At 36.0% G+C, this 24,537-nt stretch overlaps 1 protein-coding gene across 1 annotated transcript in view; it reads right to left on the bottom strand.

The window, feature by feature from the left end:
* Positions 1-24,537, bottom strand: part of Agps (alkylglycerone phosphate synthase) — a 92,761-nt gene that overhangs the window by 27,645 nt on the left and 40,579 nt on the right. Inside the window, exons 11-15 of the mRNA XM_031370687.1 lie at positions 22,457-22,584; positions 10,617-10,668; positions 6,943-7,019; positions 4,694-4,806; positions 265-334 (exon numbers count right to left, since the gene is read on the bottom strand). Of these exons, the coding sequence (XP_031226547.1) occupies positions 265-334; positions 4,694-4,806; positions 6,943-7,019; positions 10,617-10,668; positions 22,457-22,584 (440 nt within the window). The remainder of the gene's footprint in view (positions 1-264; positions 335-4,693; positions 4,807-6,942; positions 7,020-10,616; positions 10,669-22,456; positions 22,585-24,537) is intronic.

The following is a 24,537-nucleotide window of genomic DNA, read 5'->3' as shown; positions in this document are numbered from 1 at the left end:
AGTTTCAAAAGCCCATGCCATTCCCAGTCAACCCTCTCTGTCTCTTACTTGTGGATAATGAGGTAAGCTCCCAGACACTGCTCCAGAGCCATGCTTGCCTGCCTGCTGCCATGCTTCCTGCCATGATGGTCATGGACTCTACTCCTCTGCAACTATAAGCCCTAAATTAAACATTTTCTTTTATAAGATGCTTTCCTTGGTCATGGTGCTTTGTTACAGCAATAGGAAAGTAATTAAAACAGCCAATGAAGAAATACAACTTACACGCATGTATGCAATGACATAAGTCAGCAAATAACCCCTCTGTCCGTTATCTTCTCCAGCTGCCAGACCACTGTAAATAAGGAACAAACTGTCAATATATTCTAGGTGAAGAAATAAAAATTAAAAAGCCAAACTGATAATAACATCCCAAAAACAAATGCTCAACAGATTAACATGTTATACTCATTTTGTCTTAATTTTACTAATCATGAATGTACCAGTTATCATGAGCTTTAATAATAAATCTGAAAACATTTAAAAACTGTTACTACTTAGTCACTTGACTTCAAACTTTTATCCTACAAGCTAAATGAACTCATGATCTTAACTATATCTCCATATCTTAAAAGAGCAAAAAGGGCTGGAGAGATGGCTCAGCAGTTAAGAACACTAACTGCTCTTCCAGAGGTCCTGAGTTCAATTCCTAAGCAGAGAAACAAAGTTCTAGAACCAAAAAATTACTGTGTCAAGGACTTAGAGGGATACAGATGGGCTCCTAGTCTAAGTAGACACCAAAAATGAAGTCAGGCTCTGGGGCTAAATGAGAAGAAACAGTACAGAGCAAGGGAGTAAAGCAGTTCCCTCAGGAGCTGGTAGTACAGAGGAAAGAATATGAAGCCCAGAAGACGCTACAAAACACCTGTTCTGGGAACTTCTTGAAACAGAGTGAGCCATGTGTGGTGGTAACAAGCCAACCTACTTCACTGGATGAGATCCAGTGAGGAAAGATACCCATAGAAACATGCCTTTTTTAAAAATCTGAAGGGGCTTTAAAAATGGCTCAGGAGGTACAAGAGCTTGCTGCCCTTGGAGGGGACTAGAGTGTGGCTGCCAGCCTCCACACTGGGTCACTTAGAACCACTTGTAACTATAGCTCCAGACAAACTGACACATGGCTTCAGTAGGCACCAAATGCACATACACCACATACACATGGGCATAAATAAGAATTTAAAATAAAATAAGAAAATCAGAAGAAAGAATAACAACAATTTAAAAAAAAAAAAAAAACCCTGTAACTGGATATCCATCTTATATTCATAAGCCCTGAAAGAGAGTAAAGAGCAATTTTATAATCATAATTTTTTCTAGCAAATTTAGCTTTTGAAGTCTTTCCTGCCCCCCTTTTTATTTTATTTTATTTTATTTTTTGGTTTGGTAGTGGTTGTTTCAGAACTGTCAATTTTGCAGCCATTCAAAAAATAAACTATACACTCCAGTTGCTTTATTTCTAAGTAGAACATCCATCAACTACTTCTTATTCTCACAAATTTCAAACATCAATTCACAAGGTTCTTAGACATATTTAAAGAAGGAGTAGATAGCTTAATGGAGAGAAAAGCCAGGCTCTCATTTTATGTTAAAGGGCCATTTGGCCAAACTAATCGCTCCCATGCTGAACTATATCAAACAACTTAAGAACACTGTAAAAATAATGATAAGGTATTGTCTTAAATTCCTGGGAAGTGTCAGAGAATTTGTCCTGACTACTGGCAGGTGATGCTTACTCAGCCCCTAAAGGAGTAACGTATTCTACTATCAAGCATGGATAAACAATCAAAAAATGGTTCTTCAGCACCTGGCTATCATGTCTATTGGGTCATGGGTGTTGAGGCATGTTCAATAGTACTGGAATGAGGGTAAAAGGAGACCGACTGAGCACACTAACAGACAAAACACTCTACATCATGGGAGGACGCCAAGTAAAAGTGGTCAATTTTAGTTAATGAGCAGTAAGAACACAAGACAAAAAAGAAAGGAAATAAAGCACTGATTAACAATGCCCTAATTAGAAACAAAACATACAAGCCCAACTAACAAAAACGTTAGCAATGTAGTGGGGCCTTCCTGCTACTTGATGCACAAAGAAAGTCAGCAGAGCAGAGTTCAAACAGGAAGCCGCCCACGAGTCTTTAGTAACTGGGACAAAATTCACGTCTACCAAAAACAGGAAAGCCAGAGAACCAAAAGATGACATATTTCTAAGGATTAATAAAATAAAATAAAATAAAATAAAAATAGCCTCATGTCATTTTCCTAATAATGGTCTGGATTGTTCCAGCATAGATTTGTATATTTAATCCGGGCAGCTAAACAGATGTGCTAGAAAAACTTAATTTTAAGAGAAAGACAAATCCAGCAAAAAGAAACTGAGTCTCCAATCCTAGTCAAGGCCTTAGCCTTTCCTCTTTTCTTTAAGTTGATCCCATTTACTAAAACCCATTTTTTTTTTCTGTTTTTGGAGACAGGGTTTCTCTGTGTAGCCCGGGCTGTCCTGGAACTCACTCTGTAGACCAGGCTGGCCTCGAACTCAGAAATCCGTCTGCCTCTGCCTCCCAAGTGCTGGGATTAAAGGCATGCACCACCACCGCCCGGCCTAAAACCCATTTTTAATAGGTAAATTTGATACACATTTACTTAAAGTAAGTAAGATTGCTCCAATTATCCAATATTATCTTGAGAAGGTTGAACTTGGTATCTCAGACATGGTTCACTTTTCCTTTTAAATTGTAAATGAAAGTTCTTGTGGGAAAACAAAACTGGCATTAGTAACATTTATAACAGTTGGTAGCTCAAATAAAACTGATAAAATGGCTCTAATAAAGACCTAAGGGTTAAAATATAACTTCTCAAATAAAATAATAATTAGGAAGAACAGAGCAGAAAAAAATTGAGTGTCATTAACTCAATTAAAAAGTTTTTTAAAATCAAATATAATAGTATGTCCTAAACCTTAGAAAATTTAAGCGTGCGGTGGAGCAGCCGTTTTTCATCACTAGCCTTCGTTCGGCATTACACAGTGAATGTGATGCATTACTAGCTACTAATTATCTTCAGCATCACTTGGAACCACAATGCTGCTGCATTACTTGCACAGCTGAGAGGGGTGTTGTTAGGGAATGAGAGAAGAATGAGGTGGAACTAAGCAAATCGAGAACATATATCCAGCAACTCAAACATTAGAGCAAAATGTTCTCTCCCTTTCCATCTTAGTACTTCTGAAATTTTAGATACCCCAATTTACTACTTCAATACATAAGCATCCTCTCCCAGGGTTTGTTGTTGTCTTAATTTTGCTTTGTTGTTGTTTTGGCTGAGAACAAGAAGAAATATATAAAAAAGAAGATTTAAAACTTCATTTTCTAATATTTCGGGCTAGAGCAAGTACAGAAAAAAAATGTAGCTTAAAAATCCTTTCTCACTAGTACTCTTTTTTAAAGAGAAGAAAGTCTTTTAGTAAATTATATCTGTATTCTATATAGCTTAGAAACTAGAAGAAAATATATGCAATTCAAAAGCTAGAGAGGTTTAAAATCCACTTAGACATTCAGTCTATTTTAGAACTTTACAATAACTACTATGGAAGATTAGAGAAAAGAGGGTCGATAAAGGTAATAAAATTTTAAGGTAATAAAATATTGTATATTATTAGAAATTTTTAAGGAAATAGAATTTTAAGAAAGTTAAAATTCTGCTTGTAGTTTTAGAACAGAACAATCATAAAAGAGACTTATTTTCAATATCTAAAGACAGTACCAACGACAGTAAAAAGTAAATCTAACATTAGACTGCTTTTCACTCTAAGATTTTTATTTTAATTCTAATTTCAAACAATTATAGATATAAAGAGCTAAGTTAACATATACACAAGTTGGGACATTGTAAAGCACTTATCTCCAACTTATATGAGTTTAAGACAAAAAGAAAGGTAGAAAAATAAATGTTTATAGAGTTCAGAGCTAGTTTAATGTTAGGTCTGCCCTAAACCCTGGACAAATGGGAAAGGCTGGGTCAGAGAGACTGTTGGCTTCTGCACCTGACAAATGGCAGATCCACTGAGCTCTGCCCATCACTCATAATCCATCAACCAGACAGAAACCACCCTATCATTATTCAGTTCATTATAGATGCGAAGTGTTTTCTTGTTTCTTTATACTAACATAAAACAGTAAGTGACAGGGGTGGACTATAGATAATTTGTCAAATACCACAGACTAAACATAATTTCCTTTTAAAAAACATTAGCAGCATACTTTATACATGAACTAGTAACCTGACAATTTTGTCTCGTTCTTATACAACAAGTAACACATCACAAAATTGTCATCCACGCAAAAATCTAGGAAAAGCAAAAATTTAGCATTGTATAACATATATACATTACATATGTAAAAGTAGGTAAAAGTAACACATCATTCCTATAAATCTAACATTATATGGTAAATACACATATTGTATGTATGTATAAAATTAGGTCAAAGCAACAAACCACTCTTCCTACAAATTTTGGAGTAAAAGAGTTTTTTAAGCTTATGTTCATAAATTAATTTAATAGCCAACCCAAATTAAAAATGCTGACCCATGCAGTCTGTATGAAGCCCCCACTCCTTGAGTACACTTCATCTTGGTAATGAACTATAAGCCATACCCAAATTTTGCTGCGATGTCATACACTTGTTTTTCATGCTGAAGAACCTTCTCACGGTCTCCCTCGAACAGTAATGTGGCTACGCTCATTTGATTTGGATCAAATCCTTTAAACTACAAAACAAAATCAAACTTTATTATTACAGTAAAGCCTTAGCCTCTGTAAAACAGTAAATGGAAATACATTTTGCTCTTTTCTTTTTTATTTGGACTCAATTATAGGAGCCTGCTAAATAGTGAGCTTTGAAGCTTTTCATGTCCACTAACAAGAACACCTGGCCAGGCAGTGGTGGCCCACACCTTTAATCCCAGCACTTGGGAGGCAGAGGCAGGTAGATTTCTGAGTTCAAGGCCAGCCTGGTCTACAGAGTGAGTTCCAGGACAGCCAGGGCTACACAGAGAAACCCTGTCTCAAAACAAAACAAAACAAAACAGAAAAAGAGCACCTGATGCAGGTTTGACGCCAAGCACTACAAAAACACAAGAAACTGAGGTGTACGAAATACATCATATTTCAAAATATACCCTAGTATTATAAATTCCTACTGATATAGTAGTAATACAACAGGTATCCTGCCAGAACTTTAACTGAAATTGAAAAACAAAAAAACAAAAAAACAAAAAAAAAAAACAAATACAAATTACAAAACAGTAGAGCAAAAGCAGCTGGTTGGAGCTAACAACACTTATACAAACCAACCATGACACATTATATAACATTAACAGAAAAGACCTTGTGCGTGCAAAGAACTAAAACTAATTTTAAAGAGAAATATATAGGGCTTGAGAGATGGCTCAGTGGTTAAGAGCACTGACTGCTCTTCCAAAGGTCCTGAGTTCAAATCCCAGCAACAACATGGTGGCTCACAACCATCTGTAATGAGATCTGACACCCTCTTCTGGTGTGTGTGAAGACAGCTACAGTGTACTCTAAGAATAAATGAATCTTTAAAAAGAAAGAGAGGAATGTACAAATTTGCTATGGAAAAAAGTTAACGCAGATGCTCCTGGATGCATAATTATTTCAAATTTGCCAATACTTGTCCAAATTGATACACTAGAATATTCCAATTACAATGAAAATCCCAGTGGTCATTTGAAAAGCACAAATCTCTAAAACTTTTCTAGAATAATGAATAAACATGTGAAATTCCAAATAATAAGAATCAAAGTAGTCCTGCCTAAAGAAGCTGGCATTAGTCACAGCCACTAATGCTGACACAACGGTCAGCAACAGGGGAGGAGATGAAGATCAATCTAGATCTTTGTCTAATAGCAAATTATCGAAATAAAACAACAACAACACACACAATAAACAAAAACAACAACAAAACCCAACCACAACAAAGCCCTTTAAAGTGATAATTAAACCAGGGAAGGGATATGGTAGACCTCTTGCTTAGTGTAAGAGATTCTGAGTTCCATTCCCAGTACAAACAAAAAACAAGAACATAATCGGGGTGGGAGAGTGAAATATCCCTGAGCATACTCAAAGGGAAAGTGTTTTCTCAGCTTAGAAGTGATCAGCCATAAGAAAATACACAAAGCCATGACATCCAAAAGAAAAAAAAAAAACAATTAAAATGAGGTGCTTCATTGGAAAAACATTATTTACAAAATCCATGCAAAAGGCACTTGATAATTCCATTACTCAAAGGCGGTGTATCAAAGCACAGTGAAAAAACAAGTTACAAGAACTAGCACAAGAACTACATTTAACTAATTTACACAAAATCTACTATGAAAAGACAGAGATGGAGATTGGTTCAATCTCTCTAGAATTTCAAGAAGTATTACCTAATTAAGCCAAATAATAACAACACCCTATGGCTACAAGAACAAAATGACACGTTACTGCCATGTTGGTACACAATGACACACATTGTTGCCATGGTGATACACACTAGTACAACTTTCAACTTTCCAGTACTCAGGAATCAAAGGTTAAATGAGCAAATAAATCCACCCTCATTTCACTTCTCAGTACAACTGTAAAGAAAAAAAAATTCAAACTACAGAAAATGTGGTCAGCTTGAGACTGCTCAATGCAGGACTGTTTTCAGACTTGAGAGCCAGAGACTAAGGCTTTTGAACCTGACTGCACAGTCCAATTGCTAACATACCTGCTCCAACATAAAACACAACACAACATGGGAAAAAAGCCTTTTGGGAGGTGAGTATGGGGAGAAGGCAAGCAGAAAACTCATGTCCTATACATGTACAATTTTAGATTTTTTTTTTTAGTCTTACCTTTGTAATATAAAACTTTTTTAATCCATCCAAAAATGATGTAAAAATAGAGGAGACCTGAGGTTTAAGAGCATGACCTAGGAAGGGAAAAGTTTACAGTTTAAATTAATAGCAGATTGTGTGTTTTTAAAATGAAACAATGGCTCTAATTCAGTATCCTAAGGGAAAGCACGTTTTCAGAGTTATAAGTTATATGTAAATGTTTATTAAGATCTTTACATTCTTTCAAACGTGACAGTGTTTGTTTGTTTTTCAGTCAAATTACCACATGTAACTAATACTATACATAATTTCAGTTATCTTTCAATGGTATGGTTTACATACAGTAAAACCACATCATTAATCTTTATTTCAAGAACACCCAGTAGTGGCTGGTTTTGCTATTATTTTTTTTATTATACAGAAATCACAGAGAACTATAACTAAACATGGAATCCATGTAAAGTTTAAAGTTGTTTCTTAATTAATTCTTAACTCATCCAGAATTCTTAGCATAAAACTAGCAATTGCTTCCTTAATCACATTCAGGGAGTTAAAATTGCCAAAATAACACAAACAGCATTTCAGAGCCTGCTCAATTAACATCGCTGTTGCAGATTAAGCCTAATTGAATGAGAACCTTCTACTGTTTTCTCATCACTTCAAAGAGGAGCAGCTTCTTAGCTCTGGGGATGGTTCCAGTCAAGTCCCGCATCTGGCCTTAGTGCTATGAGCCCAATTAAGAAAAATATGCCATGCTGTCTATGCAGAATTTTTAAAAAGAATCTTCAAGTACTTAGCAAACCTAAAACTGTCTTCAAATAAAGTTTTTTTTCTAGTCTTCTAAGGTTAAGAATTCTGAAGTATAAGATCTTCCTTTAAAAAAAATCCAAATGGCAAACTAGCTGTTTCTAAAACAATCACTGCCAGTCTTTTGTGCCAATCCATCTATTTTTTAAGTAAGAATTTTAATATATAACTCTTACTTGGTACATTTTTGCTATTTGTAGTGAGGAAACTAGGTTAGACAAAAGACTAAGTAAACTAGGTCTTATGCAGAAACTAAGAGACACCATAGAGGAGAGAGATGAACAAGGTAGCAAACAGAAAATGAACTGCTGGGTGGACAGAGACCAACTCAGCAGAGTTTCTGAGCCCCTGAATCAAACGTTGATTTGTTTAGGAACTTTTTCTTTCCTGCAAGATATTATAGATGTTTCTCTGGGATAATTATGCTTTAAAAAATAATTTTAGCATCTATAAACTTGGAAATAGCACATCAGAATGCTCCCTCCCCCTGCCTTTTTTAACAATTAGGACCCACCCTATATTAATAACAGAAATTAAACACATAAACGTGTTGAGTATGCCTTGGGGCTCAGAGTTGTATTCCGAGATATTCCAGGGGATGAGACAGAAGAATTGAAAGTTCAAGGCCTACCTGCATTAAGACTGAGTTCAAGGCCAGGCTGGGCACTGAGACCCCCGCCTCAAAAAGTAAAAAGAAGGCTGAGATGTCACAGTGGTAGAATGTTTGCGTAGCAAGCCTGAAGCCTAGTTTTTATCACCAGTACCACTGAAGTACTGAATATGTCTTTCTTGCAAAAGTCTTAAATTATGCTTTATACAAGTCTTCAAATCCATTTATCTTTATACAATACAGGAGAACTCAGAATGTTACTAATCCTGTATAAATAATCCTTAAGGATATATGATCGATCACCTTAATCTACTGACTCCGACTGGCATTATTCCCCTTACAATGATCTAAGTCAGTCACATCTATCCATAATACTGAATTAAATCAACTATCATATAAGTGATACTAACTTTAGATAGGTTGACCATTAATAATAACTTGAAGACATCACTATCTTTTAATTTTTTTCATCAAGTTACTGTTGCCTATCAAACTATTATATGCCAAATATATTCTGGTAAGTGTGCTTTAACTTTATAATAAATTATACTTTCTTAGTCAGAAAGTATAATTAACATTGATTAGCATACAGCATCAATTTCATGGTGCTTGGTTCATTCATTTAAAGGATTTGTTAACAATGTATTTCTGAAGTGATGTGACATGGCTAAAGCATGGAGCTTTGGAATCAGACAAACAGTTTGATCACAACTCTACCGCTCACAGCTTGTAGATTCATCACCGAAGAGCAGCTAAAAGGTGGTATACAAGAAATTGTGATATTATCAATGTGCTCACCATTATGCTATAGCTATCTAGGAGTTGTTCACTCGATTTTGCCAGTTCAATAATTAATTCAACCAACACCTAAATGTATGATATGTGATAAGGGCAAGAGATAGAGAAACAGAAAACTACTCCTTTACATTTGAGAAGCCTCATCCACAAAATAAATATGTAGATCATGTCAATATACTGAAAATAGACAATTTCAGCATATTGTATAAGGGTTGAACCAGGAGAAATAAAAATTAAAAATACCATAATTAAAATAATAAGCCTTATACCTCATTAACCAGTATGACATAAACATTCATCAATCAGCAACATGGTTGGTGCAGGATACTGGATTATACTTGCTGTGCTAAGAATTACTCTCTTAATTGCTTAATCATGAAGCCATGAGAGAATATACAAACAGAACCTTCAATGGATACCAAGGAATTAAAAATGCTATAACCTAGCCGGGCGGTGGTGGCGCACGCCTTTAATCCCAGCACTTGGGAGGCAGAGGCAGGCGGATTTCTGAGTTCAAGGCCAGCCTGGTCTACAGAGTGAGTTCCAGGATAGCCAGGGATACACAGAGAAACTCTGTCTTGAAAAACCAAAAAAAAAGGCTATAACCTAAAGGGAAAAAGGGTAGCCAGAAGGGAGGGATAATATGGCATCTGGTCAAAACATGATATAGTTGAGAGATATTCTCATTATGAAAGCCAACATGATGTACAATAACTATTTACCAATAAAGAAAGCAAACAAAAACACCATAGCCAACCCAGGGGCATGGTTACAAATATCCCAGCAACACCCCAAATCTACTGTAACTCCAAAACCCCGCTGCCAATCAACCAATTAGTGCCTAGAGATGTTCTCAATCTTTGATAAGCTTGCCACCCGGCAGGTAGACAGCTGTCCTGAAAACCTGCCCCTTATCCTCTGTTGCAACTCTGCTCAGGGCACTTCAGATTCTCCACTCTAATGTGGAGAATGAGCTTCACCTCCAGTCCAGCTCCTCCTAACTCACCCTGATAATACCATCGAAAGAGCTTTCTGAGGCAAAGATGACTGATGCCCCTCCACAAAGAAAGTCCACTACAGACAGGATAATAACAACACAAATATTTGAAACGCTCTAAGTCATGCTATTGTGCTTTCACAAGTCCAGCTTTGCCAACAAGGGATCAAGTCTGGTAGGGTAGAAGACTCCCACAAACTCCATTTCCCCTTTAAGACTCAGATCAAGTGCAGCTTCTCACAGAAGCCTTTCCTCGAGTTCCTCTACCACCTTGAGAAAGCTCCATGAATGAAGCCTCGCTTCCCCCAGCAAGCCAAGTCCCTGTGCTGTCCACAACCCTCCTCCACTGGTGCACTTTCTTGCAGGACTGAGTCCTCACTAGGCTGACTCCATGAAGGACAGGGCCATGATAAACACCATTCTCCTCTGAAAACTCTGGGGCTAACAGAGCACATTTTATAACTGCCATTCTTTACTCACCAAACTGAAACTGCTGGTTGTCCATGAGGCGGATAGATGCGGGAGCACATCTCTGTTTAAGAAACAGGAAGCGGAAAGTCAATTCAATACACTAAAACGTCACACAAACAGGACCTGACTGTTGACATATGTAAGGACTTAACTCCTAGAGATGCATGAAAAGAAAAGAATCTCAATGGTTTATATAACTTCATGAAGACTAAATATCAGTAGCTTATACAAATATTTGAAGAACTCTCTATATAAAAGCAATACATACATATTCAGACCTTTAAACTTAGCAATAAAATATACTTATTGCCTGGCAAAAACCTATGGCAATAACTTAAAAAGAAATGTCAGTTCTCAAAATGGAGTATTTTACAACGAAATAGAACTTTTTTAAAAAAGACTACATATGTATCTTAAGAACTGCATATTTTGGCCCATGCCCACATGGCTTGGTGGCATACACCTTTAATCTTAGCGCTCAGGAGGAACTGGCAGGCAGATCTCTGAGTTCGAGGCCAGCCTGGTCTACAGAGTGAGTTCCAAGACAGCCAGGGTCACCAGAGAAACCCTGTCTCAAAACAAAACAAAAAACAAACAAACAAACAAACAAAAAACCCACAGCACAATCAACCAATTAATGCCTGGAGATGTTCTCAATCTTCCCTAAGCTTGCCACCCGGCAGGTAAAACATGGTTGTCCTGAAAACCTGCCCCGCTTTCATCTGCTGTCACTTATATAGAAGGTTTTTCTTTTCTGCTTTTATAGAGAGAGTTCTTCAAATTTTGTAATATTGTATTAGGTTTTTGCAGTTTTTTTTCTCCTTCATCTCCTCCTCCTTTTTCCTTTTTTTTTTCAACAGTGCTGAGAATCGAGGTCATGGCCATGCACCTGCTGTTAATGCTCCACCACTCAGACGCATCCCCAGCCTCTTGCACACTTTTAAAATGAGGAAAACATTTGATGGGAATTTTTATATGCTAAAGAGCTGCCAGAAAGTATCTGCAGTATCTTCAAAGACAGCTCTAGGAACCGTTCCTTCCTTCATATCCTGCCGCACACTACTTTAAAGGAAAAACATACAAACACTTGGAGTTCTACATTCTTTCAGGGTTACTTATAATGTAAGCAGCAGTAAAACTTCGATGGTTAAGGATATCTATGTAAAGAATAAAATGCTGTTTCAGTGTCATATATATCTAGGAACTAACTGTTGCAAGGAAGAAAACAACACACAAAACACAACGTGAAGACAGCGAGTGCAAGTTGAGTAATCTTCACCTGTAGATCTGAAATCTAAAGTGCTCTGAAATCCAACTATTTTCATCAACAACTTACCAATACCACATTTCGGATTTGGGAATATTTGGATTTGCAGACTGCAGATGTCCAAATAGGAATGTATGGAAACATGAGAAGAGAATGCAGACACTAACCCTGAGACCACAGACAAGACATTCATCTTGCATTCTATTAACTTCCTGATGACGGCTCAGCACTGCTGCTGGCTCTGCTGCTGGCTCAGCCTTCAAAAGCTGCCATAAACTTCCCAAACATCTGTCATCAAAGTATCATTCATCAACAAAATCTATAAAGTTCAAAAACTCCCTAAAAGTTTAAAATATGCATTAAAACATTTTTGCAATTATTTGCTTTTAGTTGAACAAGTATTTAATTATTATAAAAGCATAAAACACAATTTTACCAAATAAAAGGATTGATAAGATTCCTATTTTACGGGCTGGAGAGATGGCTCAGCAGTTAAAAGCATTGACTGCTCTTCTGAAGGTCCTGAGTTCAAATCCCAGCAACCACATGGCGGCTCACAACCATCTGTAACGAGATCTGACTCCCTCTTCTGGAGTGTCTGAAGACAGCTAATTATATTAAATAAATAAATATATTCTATTTTAAAGCCTAAACAGTTTATTTACTATCTAAACACTAAAGATGAAATAGTTAAAGAGACTTTGCAGAGTCACTGACAGCTCTGTAGGGACAGTACCAGATGATCTAATATACATGGTGACAGCCCACCACCTCCCACTATCCAGGGTACTATGTTTCCAAACTGTTGCCCTGATTATCAACAGCCCTATCACAGAAGCATAACTTGTACTAACTTTTTCAGATAGACACAAGAATGGATGAAGTTAAAATAATTGTCGAAGGTCAAATAACTATGAAACAGCAAAGAAGAGACCAAGATCCTGACTGCTGATGAACAGTTTCAAGTAACACACACACACAACACATAACACACAATATTACACAGTTCTTAGCTTCATATTTGAATCAAAGATTACATCAAAACTATTACATTGGTCATTCTGTGGTCTTACTAAAAATGTAACAGCTTTAAAAAATTACAATCAGGATAATTTCAAATATGGTATAAAGGAATTATTATTTGGTTAGAAATTCCTAAAATCACCACTAGTTTCCACACTAAAGGTGGGTCAATTCTCTTCAGATGCCTGTAATAAAATGAATGCAGTGACTTCTAATAAAACATATGAAACCTGATTAGGTCAAATTTCCTTTCTTCCTAAAATAAGCAGAATATCTATAGGCATACACAAAATAAAATCTATAGACAAACATATTAATATGTTCTGACATAAGCAAGCCACAAAATATTAAAGAATTCAGAGATGGGGGGCATTAAATTCCTGATGAGAACTGTAAATTCTACCTGTGGCCACCAGCCAGATTCTGGTTCACTTGCCTCAAGGGTGGGTGCTATTCATGAAAACAAGTCACACAAGAACATGCTAAGGAAGTGGGAGAAAGACACCACTCTCAGTAAATGCTTGTGCTCAGGAGGAGAGCTGGGCTACTGGGTCTCTCCAAGGTAGAAACACATCCAGAAACTACAGATTAATTCTGGTTCCCTTGTTAGAATATATATTTGATTTTATCTTCTTAAGTTGGAAGTAGTTCTGTTGTTCTCTACTCATTCTATCCAGGTCTTATTTTACTTTTAAAATAGGGCCTCACAGTGTAGCCAGTCTGACCTGGAACTCACTATGTAGACCAGGCTGACCTTGAACTTACAGAGATTTACCTCCCTCTGTCAACCAGGTACTGGGATTAAAAGTGTGCTTAAAGGCTGCAACAAAGCATGGTATGGAAAACTTTTAAGATGCAGAGGTTGGACTATGATGCCCATCAAGGACCAAGAACTACTGACAACAAAGTCCAGGCCTTCCTCTGGAAGCTGCCAATCTGACAGGCAGGGAAGAAAACTTGTCTGATGGCAAAGGGAAATGCAGGGTAGGAGGTGAGATCAACAATAAAACACCAAACAGTCCAAGGTGTCCTGGAGGCTACAGAATGGAGTGCCATTCTGTCTCTCAAATGAGTTAATTATTAGAATGCAACTTTCTTAAATATGCAAATAAAAATATTTTTTAGAAATAAACTGCTAAAATTCCTTAGAAGTGATATTTGTGACTATCACTTTGTGTAACTTTGATTACAAACAATGCTATTCCCTATTAATTTGTTTTAGGAGATGACTGCTGAAATACTTAAGAGTTAAGTGTTATGGTGTCTGCAACTTAATTACCAATAGTCCACAATCGTGTACAAAAGGAACAAACAAAACATTAGACCTATGAATATGCAGGTGATCGCTACAATATTTATCCCAATGTTCTATGTATAGATTTTTCATAATTAAAAAAATGGGGGAAAAAGGTAAGAAATGTCTAGAGCACTTGCTAAATCACGAAGCTACCAATATTCACATAAACTGAGTGTGATTTTAACTTGGTGGCTGAATTACATGAGCAAATACTACCAAGTTTTTAACACTGAATTTTAGAAATTGTCAAATTCAAGTCAAGGTCTCATATTTTTTTCCAAAGTCAAGAAATATTTAGTTAGAAATATTTAGTTAGAAATAAATAGTTGCTGTCTTGAGTAAGTTCACATGAACAAAGAATTGAAATTTTAAAAAAAGTGTATAGGTTAGTCTGCTGGCTTTGGCAACTGAGAATTTGTAAGTTATTACACATCATTCTAAATATACTTATAAACAGAGTTTGAGATAATTGATAGCTTATTTATACAGCCTGGTGGTGGTGGCACATCCCTTTAATCCCAGCACTCAGGAGGCAGAAGCATGCAGAATTCCATGAGTTTGAGGCCAGCTTCATCTACATAATGAGTTCCAGAACAGCCATGGCTACATAAAGAAACCTTGTCTCAGAAAAATAAAAATAAAAAAAGATTAGTACAGCAACTGATCAAAGAGAAGCTCCTACACTTTAATATCAAATCCTACACCAATAGGTTATTTCCACTGCTTTCAGTTGAGCTGAAAACAGACTCAATCCTCCTTCAAGGACAGAGACTATAAACTCTAAGAACAGTTTAAGAGTTCAAAATCACATCAAACCATCCAGTGAACAACACTGAAACCATAAGGCGGGGCAGGCAGGCAAGGAGCCTGGCACTACAGTGACCCCTGCTGGTAGGTGTTAGAAGTAACCTAGGAGGGGATGTTTCAACAAACTAATGATGGGCTATTGAGAAATCCAAGAAATTTTAACAATATGCAAGCAAAAGTTGAGTACTAAAGTTAACAAAATAATTAAGAGCACTTACTAGGATTTCTCACGCATCTGACTTGCACCACCTACCTATGCCATACAGTCAGTAAACAGCACCAAAAGGTATAAAAAACTCTTGGGCACTAATTTAAAAACATCAATCACTTTGTCTTGATGAATAAATAAATAAAAACACTGAACTCAAAACATGAGTACAGATTTAACTAAGCCAAATTTCTAGTAATTTCCTTCCTTTAAGAGTATTACAGCTAGGAATTTACTTGAACCTTAAGTCAAAAAGTAAAATTTAGTATTACTCTGTGCTAACTTAACAGATATCTCAATCTAACTACTTTATATGTTTTAAAAGGCAATTATTTAAGAAATACCTCAAAAGATTCGTGGAAAATGTTTTCCTTACACTAACCACGGCCCTTGCTAGAGAAAACCATTCACTTGAGATCAGGCATATGAGTGGAGGTGTCTCTGACTTGACTAGCTTTTACCAAAGTTCAATATTAATACACCTTTTAATTCCCTCCAAGACTGCTACTACTTTTAAGTTCTTAAAGAGAAATTAAAAGGTTATCTCACTGAATGGCCCTCTAGCTGGGCTGCCACAGCTAGGGAGTTATCTCTAAACTGAAATGGTTTGTTTCTCTAAAACATCTTGCTCAAATTCCTGAACCTATCAAGATATCCAGGGAGTGGGCCACCTTCTCAGATGAGAAAAGGAAGGGGAAATGGGGGAAGGGACTCTGTAAGAGTAGGACTGGTTGTGGGGGACAGCATTTGGGGTATTAATTAATTAGCTAATTAATTAATTAATTAATTAAAAAGCAAAAAAAAGTCTACATATTTATCAAACAAATGCTCCAATATTCAAACCATGGGTAATGCTATGCAAAATTAAACTCAGTAAAGTTAAGATATGTTGTGTCCTTATTAATTACCAAAAAAACTGAGAACTTCTATACTGAATTTGCACACTACCTATTTCATTACGTGTTATAACATTAAGAGCACAGTGCTTCTATACAAAATGATAAATTAATGAAAAGTTCAAAGGTGGATGAAAGATGTGTTGAATGAAAGTTTCCTAGAAATACAAACTTTAAATATAGACAGGTTCCTCCTCTATGTCAGAGTTAATATAGGTGAAATCATATATTTAAGGCTATTGGTAATACTCACTGGTCATCCTGGAAATGACATGCATATATATATAACTATGAATCTATATTATAAACCAGCTATTTCTTCTTAAAGACAGATATTTCTGATTTTTAAGCATGAAATATGTATTATTTGGTAAATATTTCCCTCTGCTTGTAAGAGCCACAAAAACAGACAAATATTCTAATCATGACTTTACTTTTATTTTCCTTTTAATAAAGGGGCAATACCTACTTCTAAGTAATTTCTGGCAAAGAGCATACCATACAATGAAAGACCTTTATTTCAGTGGATCACAACTATAAAAAAAATACCTAAGAAACGGAATCACTAGCCAGGCGTGGTGGCGCACGCCTTTAATCCCAGCACTTGGGAGGCAGAGGCAGGTGGATTTCTGAGTTCGAGGCCAGCCTGGTCTACAGAGTGAGCTCCAGGACAGCCAGGGCTATACAGAGAAATCCTGTCTCGAAAAACCAAAAAAAAAAAAAAAAAGAAAAAGAAAAAAAGAAACCGAATCACTGACCAAAGTTATTCTCTTTGGAGAAGAAAAAAAATGACACATATAAAATATTAACTTATAATGACAATTGCATGTTATAAGTAGCAAGTACACCCAAAAATTACTGCTGAATATACAAAATATACTCTTTTTATAAAGTACATGTCAAAACTAATTTTTTCAGCTCATTTGAACTCCTGCAGAATTTACAGAACTCACAAACTATTTCCTCCCTGTTGTGATCTAAACTAACATAAGGAAATACCTATTAATTTAAAATTACTTACAATGGTGAAAATAAAAGTGAGAGAAGCAGAAAAGAACACCCTTTGTGACTAGTGAAGAAGAGGCTGTCATTTAAATACCTACTTCTGACACGCAAAGGGCCAGTCTTCAAGGAACTGACTAATGTATACTAGTCAGTGTTCTTTTTTTTGTTTGTTTGTTTTTTAATTTATTTTATTTTTTTACTTATTTACATACTCAAATTTATCGGATACAATGAAAGCAGTACTAAGAGAAAAGTTCATAGCATTAAGTACCTTCATAAGAAATTAGAAAGTTCTCATATCAGTAATTTAAAAGTATACCTGAAAGCTCTAGAAAAAGGGAAGCAAGTACATCAAAGAGTAGAATGCAAGATATAATCAAAATCAGGACAAAAGTTAGTCAGAAACAAAGAAAACAATACAAAGAATCAATGAAGTCAAAAGCTGGTTCTTTGAAAAAGTCTGTAAAATACACAAACACTTAGCCAAAAGACAGAAAGACAGTATCAAAATAACCAAACTCAGTAATGAAAAGAGAGACATAACCAATACTGAGGAAATTCAAAGAAATCATCAGGTTTTCAAAAATTTTTTAAATCTTGAAAATTTTTGAAAAATTGGAAAATCTTAATGAAATGGATGATTTTCTAGACAGATAGTACTTATCAACATTAATAAAGATCAGGTAGCTTATTTAAACAGACCCATAACCTCTAAAGAAATAGAAGCAGTCATTAAAAGTCCCCACCTCCAAAAACAAAAACAAAAACAAAGCAAACAAAAATGCCAGGGGCCAGATGGTTTTTGTGCAGAATTCTACCAGACCTTCAAAGAAGAGTTAATACCAATACTCCTCAAATTATTCCACAAAATAAAAACAGAAGAAACACTGCTAAACTCATTCTATGAGGCCATAGTAACCCTGATACCTAAAAAAATTCTTAATAGATTATTATTGTGTGTGTATGTGTGCGCGTGCGCGCGCGCACATGCACATGTGTGGGTGTGTGATGGCACATATGGAAGTCAGAAGACAACTAGCTGGAGTCAGTTCTCTCCTTCTACCATATGGGTCTTATGGATCAAATTCAAATCAACAAACTTGGCAGCAACTACTTGTACTCACAGTCAGTGTTCTTCTAATGGCAAGAGAAGAACATGGAAGAAGATAGAATCATACATTCTTTTTTTAAAGATTTATTTATTTTGTATGAGTACACTGTTGCTCTCTTCAGACACACCAGAGGAGGACATCCAACGCCATGTGGTTGCTGGGAATTGAACTCAGAATCTCTGGAAAAGCAGTCAATGCTCTTAACTACTGAGCCATCTCTCCAGCCCCAGATGCTAAATTCTTACTGAAAATAACAAACAAACAAACAAAAAAAAAAAACCAGAGTCTATGCTACTGAGCTTGTTTCAAACCCTGTAAAAACATTACTGTTGGTTCTGGACTAGCAAGAGAATAGTAAAATGCTGTATCTGATACTGATAGCACATCCTCACATCTTAAGCTACCATGGGAAATCTTTTCTAAGAAAGTCCAAAGAATCACTTACTTATCCATCTACTGAGCCAAGGTGGAGACTGCACTGCCCTGCCACTTAGGAGACAGAGTTACATTAAGCAACCACTAACTCTTCCTCTCTAGCTCCCCAGAAGGCAGTAAAAGAGTACAATTCCTCACATGGACAAGATCACCTGAGACCTGAGGAGCACCCCACTGCCAGTTGAGGCTGCTTAACTTGTCTTTCTCAGGAAAAAACAGTATCAAAACTCTACAGCACCTATTTTACTACTGTGAACAAGCACACATGCTCCTTTCCAAAAAACACTCATCTACCACACAATTTGAAATTTTGAAAGCAGCTTGGGTAAAAATATTGTAAAAATGAAAGTGTGAAATTACAAGTAGCCAACACATTATTCAATCAAGAACTGGGCATAACCATAAAACATACACTATCTATTTTAATAAATCGTAAGTTCCCCTGCTATCTATTGAAATTCCAAATCTCAAACTAAGCAACAATGCCAAACTATGATGATTTAAGCCTTTCTATCTGAAAATACTATTAGAAAAGGAGAACAAAATATAGCACCTATAGCTGGCATGAGGTTTCTATTTAGTAAGCCAGTAAGGGCAATTATCTCTTAAACCATTAAAAAATTGTTTGTATTCATCCACAATTGATGTGTGTACATTTGCATTATAAGGTATGAAATGTGTGGGTCCCTAAAGAATGTGATACCACAAATCGCATTCTTACCCATTGAGGAACAATGCTTGAGAATAAACTATTATCTACCCAGATTTTAAAATCAGTTTCAAATAAAACAAGCTTCCTAGACTATACAGTTTGTCTGCAAAAGCTATTTATTACTAAGTACACAAACTACTCCAAACTCCAGTCTAGCCAGGTACTTTCTAGCTGGTCTGCTCTGCAACCACATGGTGGCACTATCGATCATTATTCCCTCTATTCCAAATGTTCCAATGAATTGCACTACAGTCATCAATTAGTATCTAAGATCTTTAAAATGGAGTAAAGGAGCAAGTTTTGTGGCTTTATGTAAGGAGGAGGAGTCTCTTCAACAGTACAAGCGGCTCCTCTCTGTCACCTTCTAATGTGGGCACATCAAACTTTTTTTAAAATAAAAATTGTACCAGGCAATATAAATTAGTCTCATTTAAGCTGAATGGCTCTATAATATAATAATAATATTAAGAACAGGATTTTTATAGATTTACATATCACTTCTCAATGATGAAAGCAAAGGCATTTTCAAGTGAGTATGTGCAATGTGGGAAAATGGATGGCCATTCAGGAAAGCATAAAATATTTATACCTGAATTCTAAAGACCAATTAAAAATACTTGTTGATGAATCCACTAACCTGGAGACTAGAAAATACAGCAGTAGCTAACACAGCTGAACATGACCCTCCTGAGATCTTTTGTCAAGAAAATATATAAATCAATCTAAAATACTTTATCAATGTTTTTTTTTTAATCTGATTTGAGCTGACAGAAGAAGCAATGAGGAAGGGTACCCTGTTTTGAGCTGCTAAATCTTTTGGGGGCTAGAAGGCAGGGCAGTGAACATGTCCAGAGGAATTCTGGTCTGCCATCTTTTAACATAAACTGAAAATGCCCAAATGTTCTCATCCACCATTTTAACCTTTCCAATAAGTGGTTCATCCTTTAAGCTAAGTATGTTCCTAAATCTATTCATCTTCCCTTCTTGAACTATGGCCTTAAACTACACATGCAAATGTACCCACCTCTAAAGTGTATTCCGCACATACATAAGTATAGGTGCTAACACAAAATTTAAAATGCTTTCTTTGTTGAAAGAGCCACCACTTTGGAAAGAACCTCTTTGTTCACTCTGCCTGATGCAGATAAAAACACTTTCTACTCTTTTAAATATAAATGAATGAATGAATGAATGAATGGTCAACATAAAACAAATAAAAAACTACTTTGGCATTCATGTTTCTTTTGCTAAAAAACCCACAGGCAATATTGATTAACTAGAAATACCATGTTCAAAACATGACCTGGAGACACACAGGGACTACGTCTTTAATACAACCTGGGGCTATATTCTGAGAGCTGGTTTTTGAAAAATAATAAATAAACAAATAAATAAATTTAACATGTACTTTTTTTTTTTTTTCAAGACAGGGTTTCTCTGTGTAGCCCTGGCTGTCCTGGAACTCACTCTATAGACCAGGCTGGCCTCGAACTCAGAAATCTGCCTGCCTCTGCCTCCCAAGTGCTGGGAATAAAGGCATGCGCCACCACCACCCGGCTTGTTTTATTTTTTAATTAGTGAACTTCCAATTACTTTCTTTAAATTAAAAAATAAAAATTTCAAATACCTGTGCATTTCACTATCTTATAGTCCAACATGATTATGGATGGCCAGTTATCTTCTTGAGTGCTGGGAAGCTGACCTGCACAGGTGATATCAAAAAGTTTCCTTCCAGTGCAGTGGATGTCCCAGTTTTTAATCCCAGCACTAAGGTGGATTTCTTGTGAGTTTAAAGCCACACTGATCTACACAGCAAGTTCCAGGCCTTTCAAATCTATATACTCAGTAAGACTCTCTACCAAAAAGAGAAGAAGGAAAAGGAAAAGACTCTCTGCCATATACCTGATGAAGAGTACTAAGGAACTCAATATATTCAGAGAAAGCAAGACGGGGTGAAGAACACTGCCTTAACCTTTGTCTGAGAAGGTCAGAGCTATTATAAATTACTGCAGTTCAAATAATGAATAAAGTAAGATATTTCCACACTAAAACACAGAATGAAATAAAAAGGTTATTTGGCATGATTTAGTCCTTTAAAAAAAGGAAAAAGGAAAAATGATAATATATTCCTCTTTATAGGAAGGTAGGAGGTATTTTTGTCTTTGTTTTTGTTTTTCCTTTTTCTTTTTCATTTGTTAAGATTACAAACAGGGGGCTGTAGAAATGTCTTAGTAGTTAAGGGCACTGGCTGCTCTTCCAGAGCGCCCGGGTTCAATCCCCAGCACCCATATGGCAGCTCACAACTGTCTGTAACTCTAGTTCCAGTGGCTCTGACACCAATGCACATGAAAAAAATTAATTATTAAAAAAAAAAAAGGAGTCTTAAAAAAATTAAGTAAAAAAAAAATTACTTAAACAATAGATAAAATAACATTATAAAACCAAGTAGCACCTACCAGCACATTCTATGAGTTAAAAACATTTACCTACTTTTTAAACTTCTAAATGTGGGGGTTAGTGATGCTCAGTCATTACCTCTAGTTTCTCCTTTCTTTTTCTTTTTTGTTTTCTTTGGGGGTGGTGGGGGTCTTTGTTTGTTGAGACAGGGTCTACCCAGGCTGTCTGGGACTCACTGTGTATACCAGGCTATGAGCTCAGAGAGTCGCCTGCCTCTGCCTTCCAAGCCCTGGGATGAAAGGTGTGCACCACCACACATGGCTACTTCTAATTTCATTAAATGTTTTATTTACGATAAGTTAATTATCATTTCAATTCATAAAAAAAAATCTGTTATTCCAAAATAATTTAAAATATAGCACTCAACACGAAGCAGTACCATTTAAAGCCAGAAATCAAAGCACAGATCTTACCTTGGGCCCAAATCACACAGGCTTCTTCAGACAAGAGATAGGGGTGAGAGTAGTGTAACTACTGAATGAAACGAGTGTACTTAGGGGTCATTTTCTATGTAAAATGTGGTAAAACAATTACAACTATAACACAACTAAATATAAAAAGTACTGGAAGCATCACAGTTATAGCAGAATTTTTAAAATAATTGATATATATTTTCTACTTTGTTTTTACCTGCTTTGCAATTTCTCTTAAACAGGCTACACCTTGTTCAAAATTAGGGAAAGCCACTGAGCCATACTTTTGGTATTCAGGAATTGGTCTGATTTTTATTGTAGCTTCTGTTATTACACCAAGAGTTCCTGAAAAAGAGGGGAAATAATCCATTTATCACATGGTGACTTTCTAAAACCATATTTAAATCTATTTAATCAACTGAGCCTACTGATTAATTCTATTACCCATGTTAAATCTATTTGATCTCTTCTGTATGGGGAATAATGGCTAATCAAGTATTCTAAAATGAATAATTAAGCAAATCTTATAATTTCAAAAATGATTTTAGACTGTTTTTCTCTTTTATATATAAGTATTTTAAAACATTCTAAACTTTCTCCAAGAAAGTTACTCTTAAATAGTTTAAGCATTATAACACAATAACAGAAAAATATAGAGAAGCAAGTTTTACATCTCATACATATTGACAAAGGTATATTCTGATGTGTCAATATCTACTATGAAAAGATTTACTGGGCCAAAAAGATGCTAACTTTCTAACTTTAAAATGACTGAAGGATTCTGAGGATCTATGACCTTGCCTTGTGTCCTCAGATTTAGTACACAGAAAGACAAAACATTACTGAGAAGCTCTTAACGAAAAGTATTCAGAGACAAAATAATTAAATAGCATGAAAAAAACCACATATGACACATTCTTTACTGTTTAGGTCATAAAGAGATTAAACTGAAAGAAACTAAACTAAAATCAAATGCTTTCAAACCTCTGGTTTCATATGTACAAAGAGTGTACCATTAGCAAATATTTCAATGATCATTTTTAAAAAGTGAAAAGAGAGATGTGAGTGAAACTGAAGAACTTAGTTACAACATTGGAAATCAAAGTTCAGATCATGTTTGGAATCCCTAGAGTGACTTACCAAGATGTAAACACAGTGTTAAAGACTAGTCTGAGTCAGTGGAGTATAAATCAGATTGATTAGTTGTTGATATTGATATATTCATTACATATATATTGTTTCTATCTTATTTAAAATATGAGCCTCTTATAATTTGCATGGTCACAAAATCTCTGTAAGTTTGCCCAACTAACATTTTAATATATAAAATTGGAAACATAACTAAAATGACTAAATTTTTTTGTTTCCATATCTTTGGGATATAATTTCAATGATTCACCCATTTAAAATTCTAGAAGCTCTCAAAACAAAATAATGGCTATTGTCATCCTATTGGTAACCCACCATAACTAGATGGTAAAACCCTACTGATAAAGACACAATATACTTTGGTTCCAGCAAATAGAGAAATCAAGCTGAACTGATCTGGAAGTTTTCCCCATTGGCTACCTTTTATAGTAGTGGACCTTGAATGCTACAATATCAATCAGCCAGGCAAGATGTATGCATGGGCACAAGCCTGGCATCACCGTTAGGGAGGCAAACAACTCTTTTCTAATTGGATCTGGGGCCTGGTCCACAGGAGTGTACTGTAATACTGGTCAAAAGCTGGTGGCTAGGAAGGTCATAGGCCCTATGACAAGGGTGGGCAGGGACTACTATTGTTTTGCTAAAGTGACACTGCCAAACTACCTTGTAAATAGTTATGTTTATACCCACAGATTAGTTGGCTATCAAGATCAGAGAAGCTTCTTTTTGCAATGGGCTTTAGTCTGTGCAAAACTGGTTAAAGTAGTGAGAATAAGTAACTGTTGAGTGCTCAACTCTAAATGGGACACCTCCATCAACACCACAAAGTTCAGGGAACACTGTGGAAGAGACACAGGGAGAATGTAAGAGCCAGAAGCTGGAGTGAGTGCTGAAAAATACTGTCATGTGGGCATGGTGCAGTTGTTGCACTCGTGAACTAAGAGCAGCTGTGGCTACTTCCAATCAAGCCAGTCAGTAATTCTAGTACAGATTATGCAGGTGCTCTTTAAGGCTATACTGCTGAGGAGCTATTGGTAGATGATGGCTGCTACAGAAGGAAGAGTTATTTTTCTTCAGGGATGTGGCCACTGGTGGGTTGCCCATGCTTGTGTAGGCAGTACTCACTTAACTCAGCGAGTTACTAAAGCA

The sequence above is a fragment of the Mastomys coucha genome, unplaced genomic scaffold (genome assembly GCF_008632895.1).
Source record: "Mastomys coucha isolate ucsf_1 unplaced genomic scaffold, UCSF_Mcou_1 pScaffold15, whole genome shotgun sequence".
Classification (NCBI taxonomy): Eukaryota; Metazoa; Chordata; class Mammalia; order Rodentia; family Muridae; genus Mastomys; species Mastomys coucha.
This window is presented reverse-complemented; position numbering and strand designations above follow the sequence as displayed.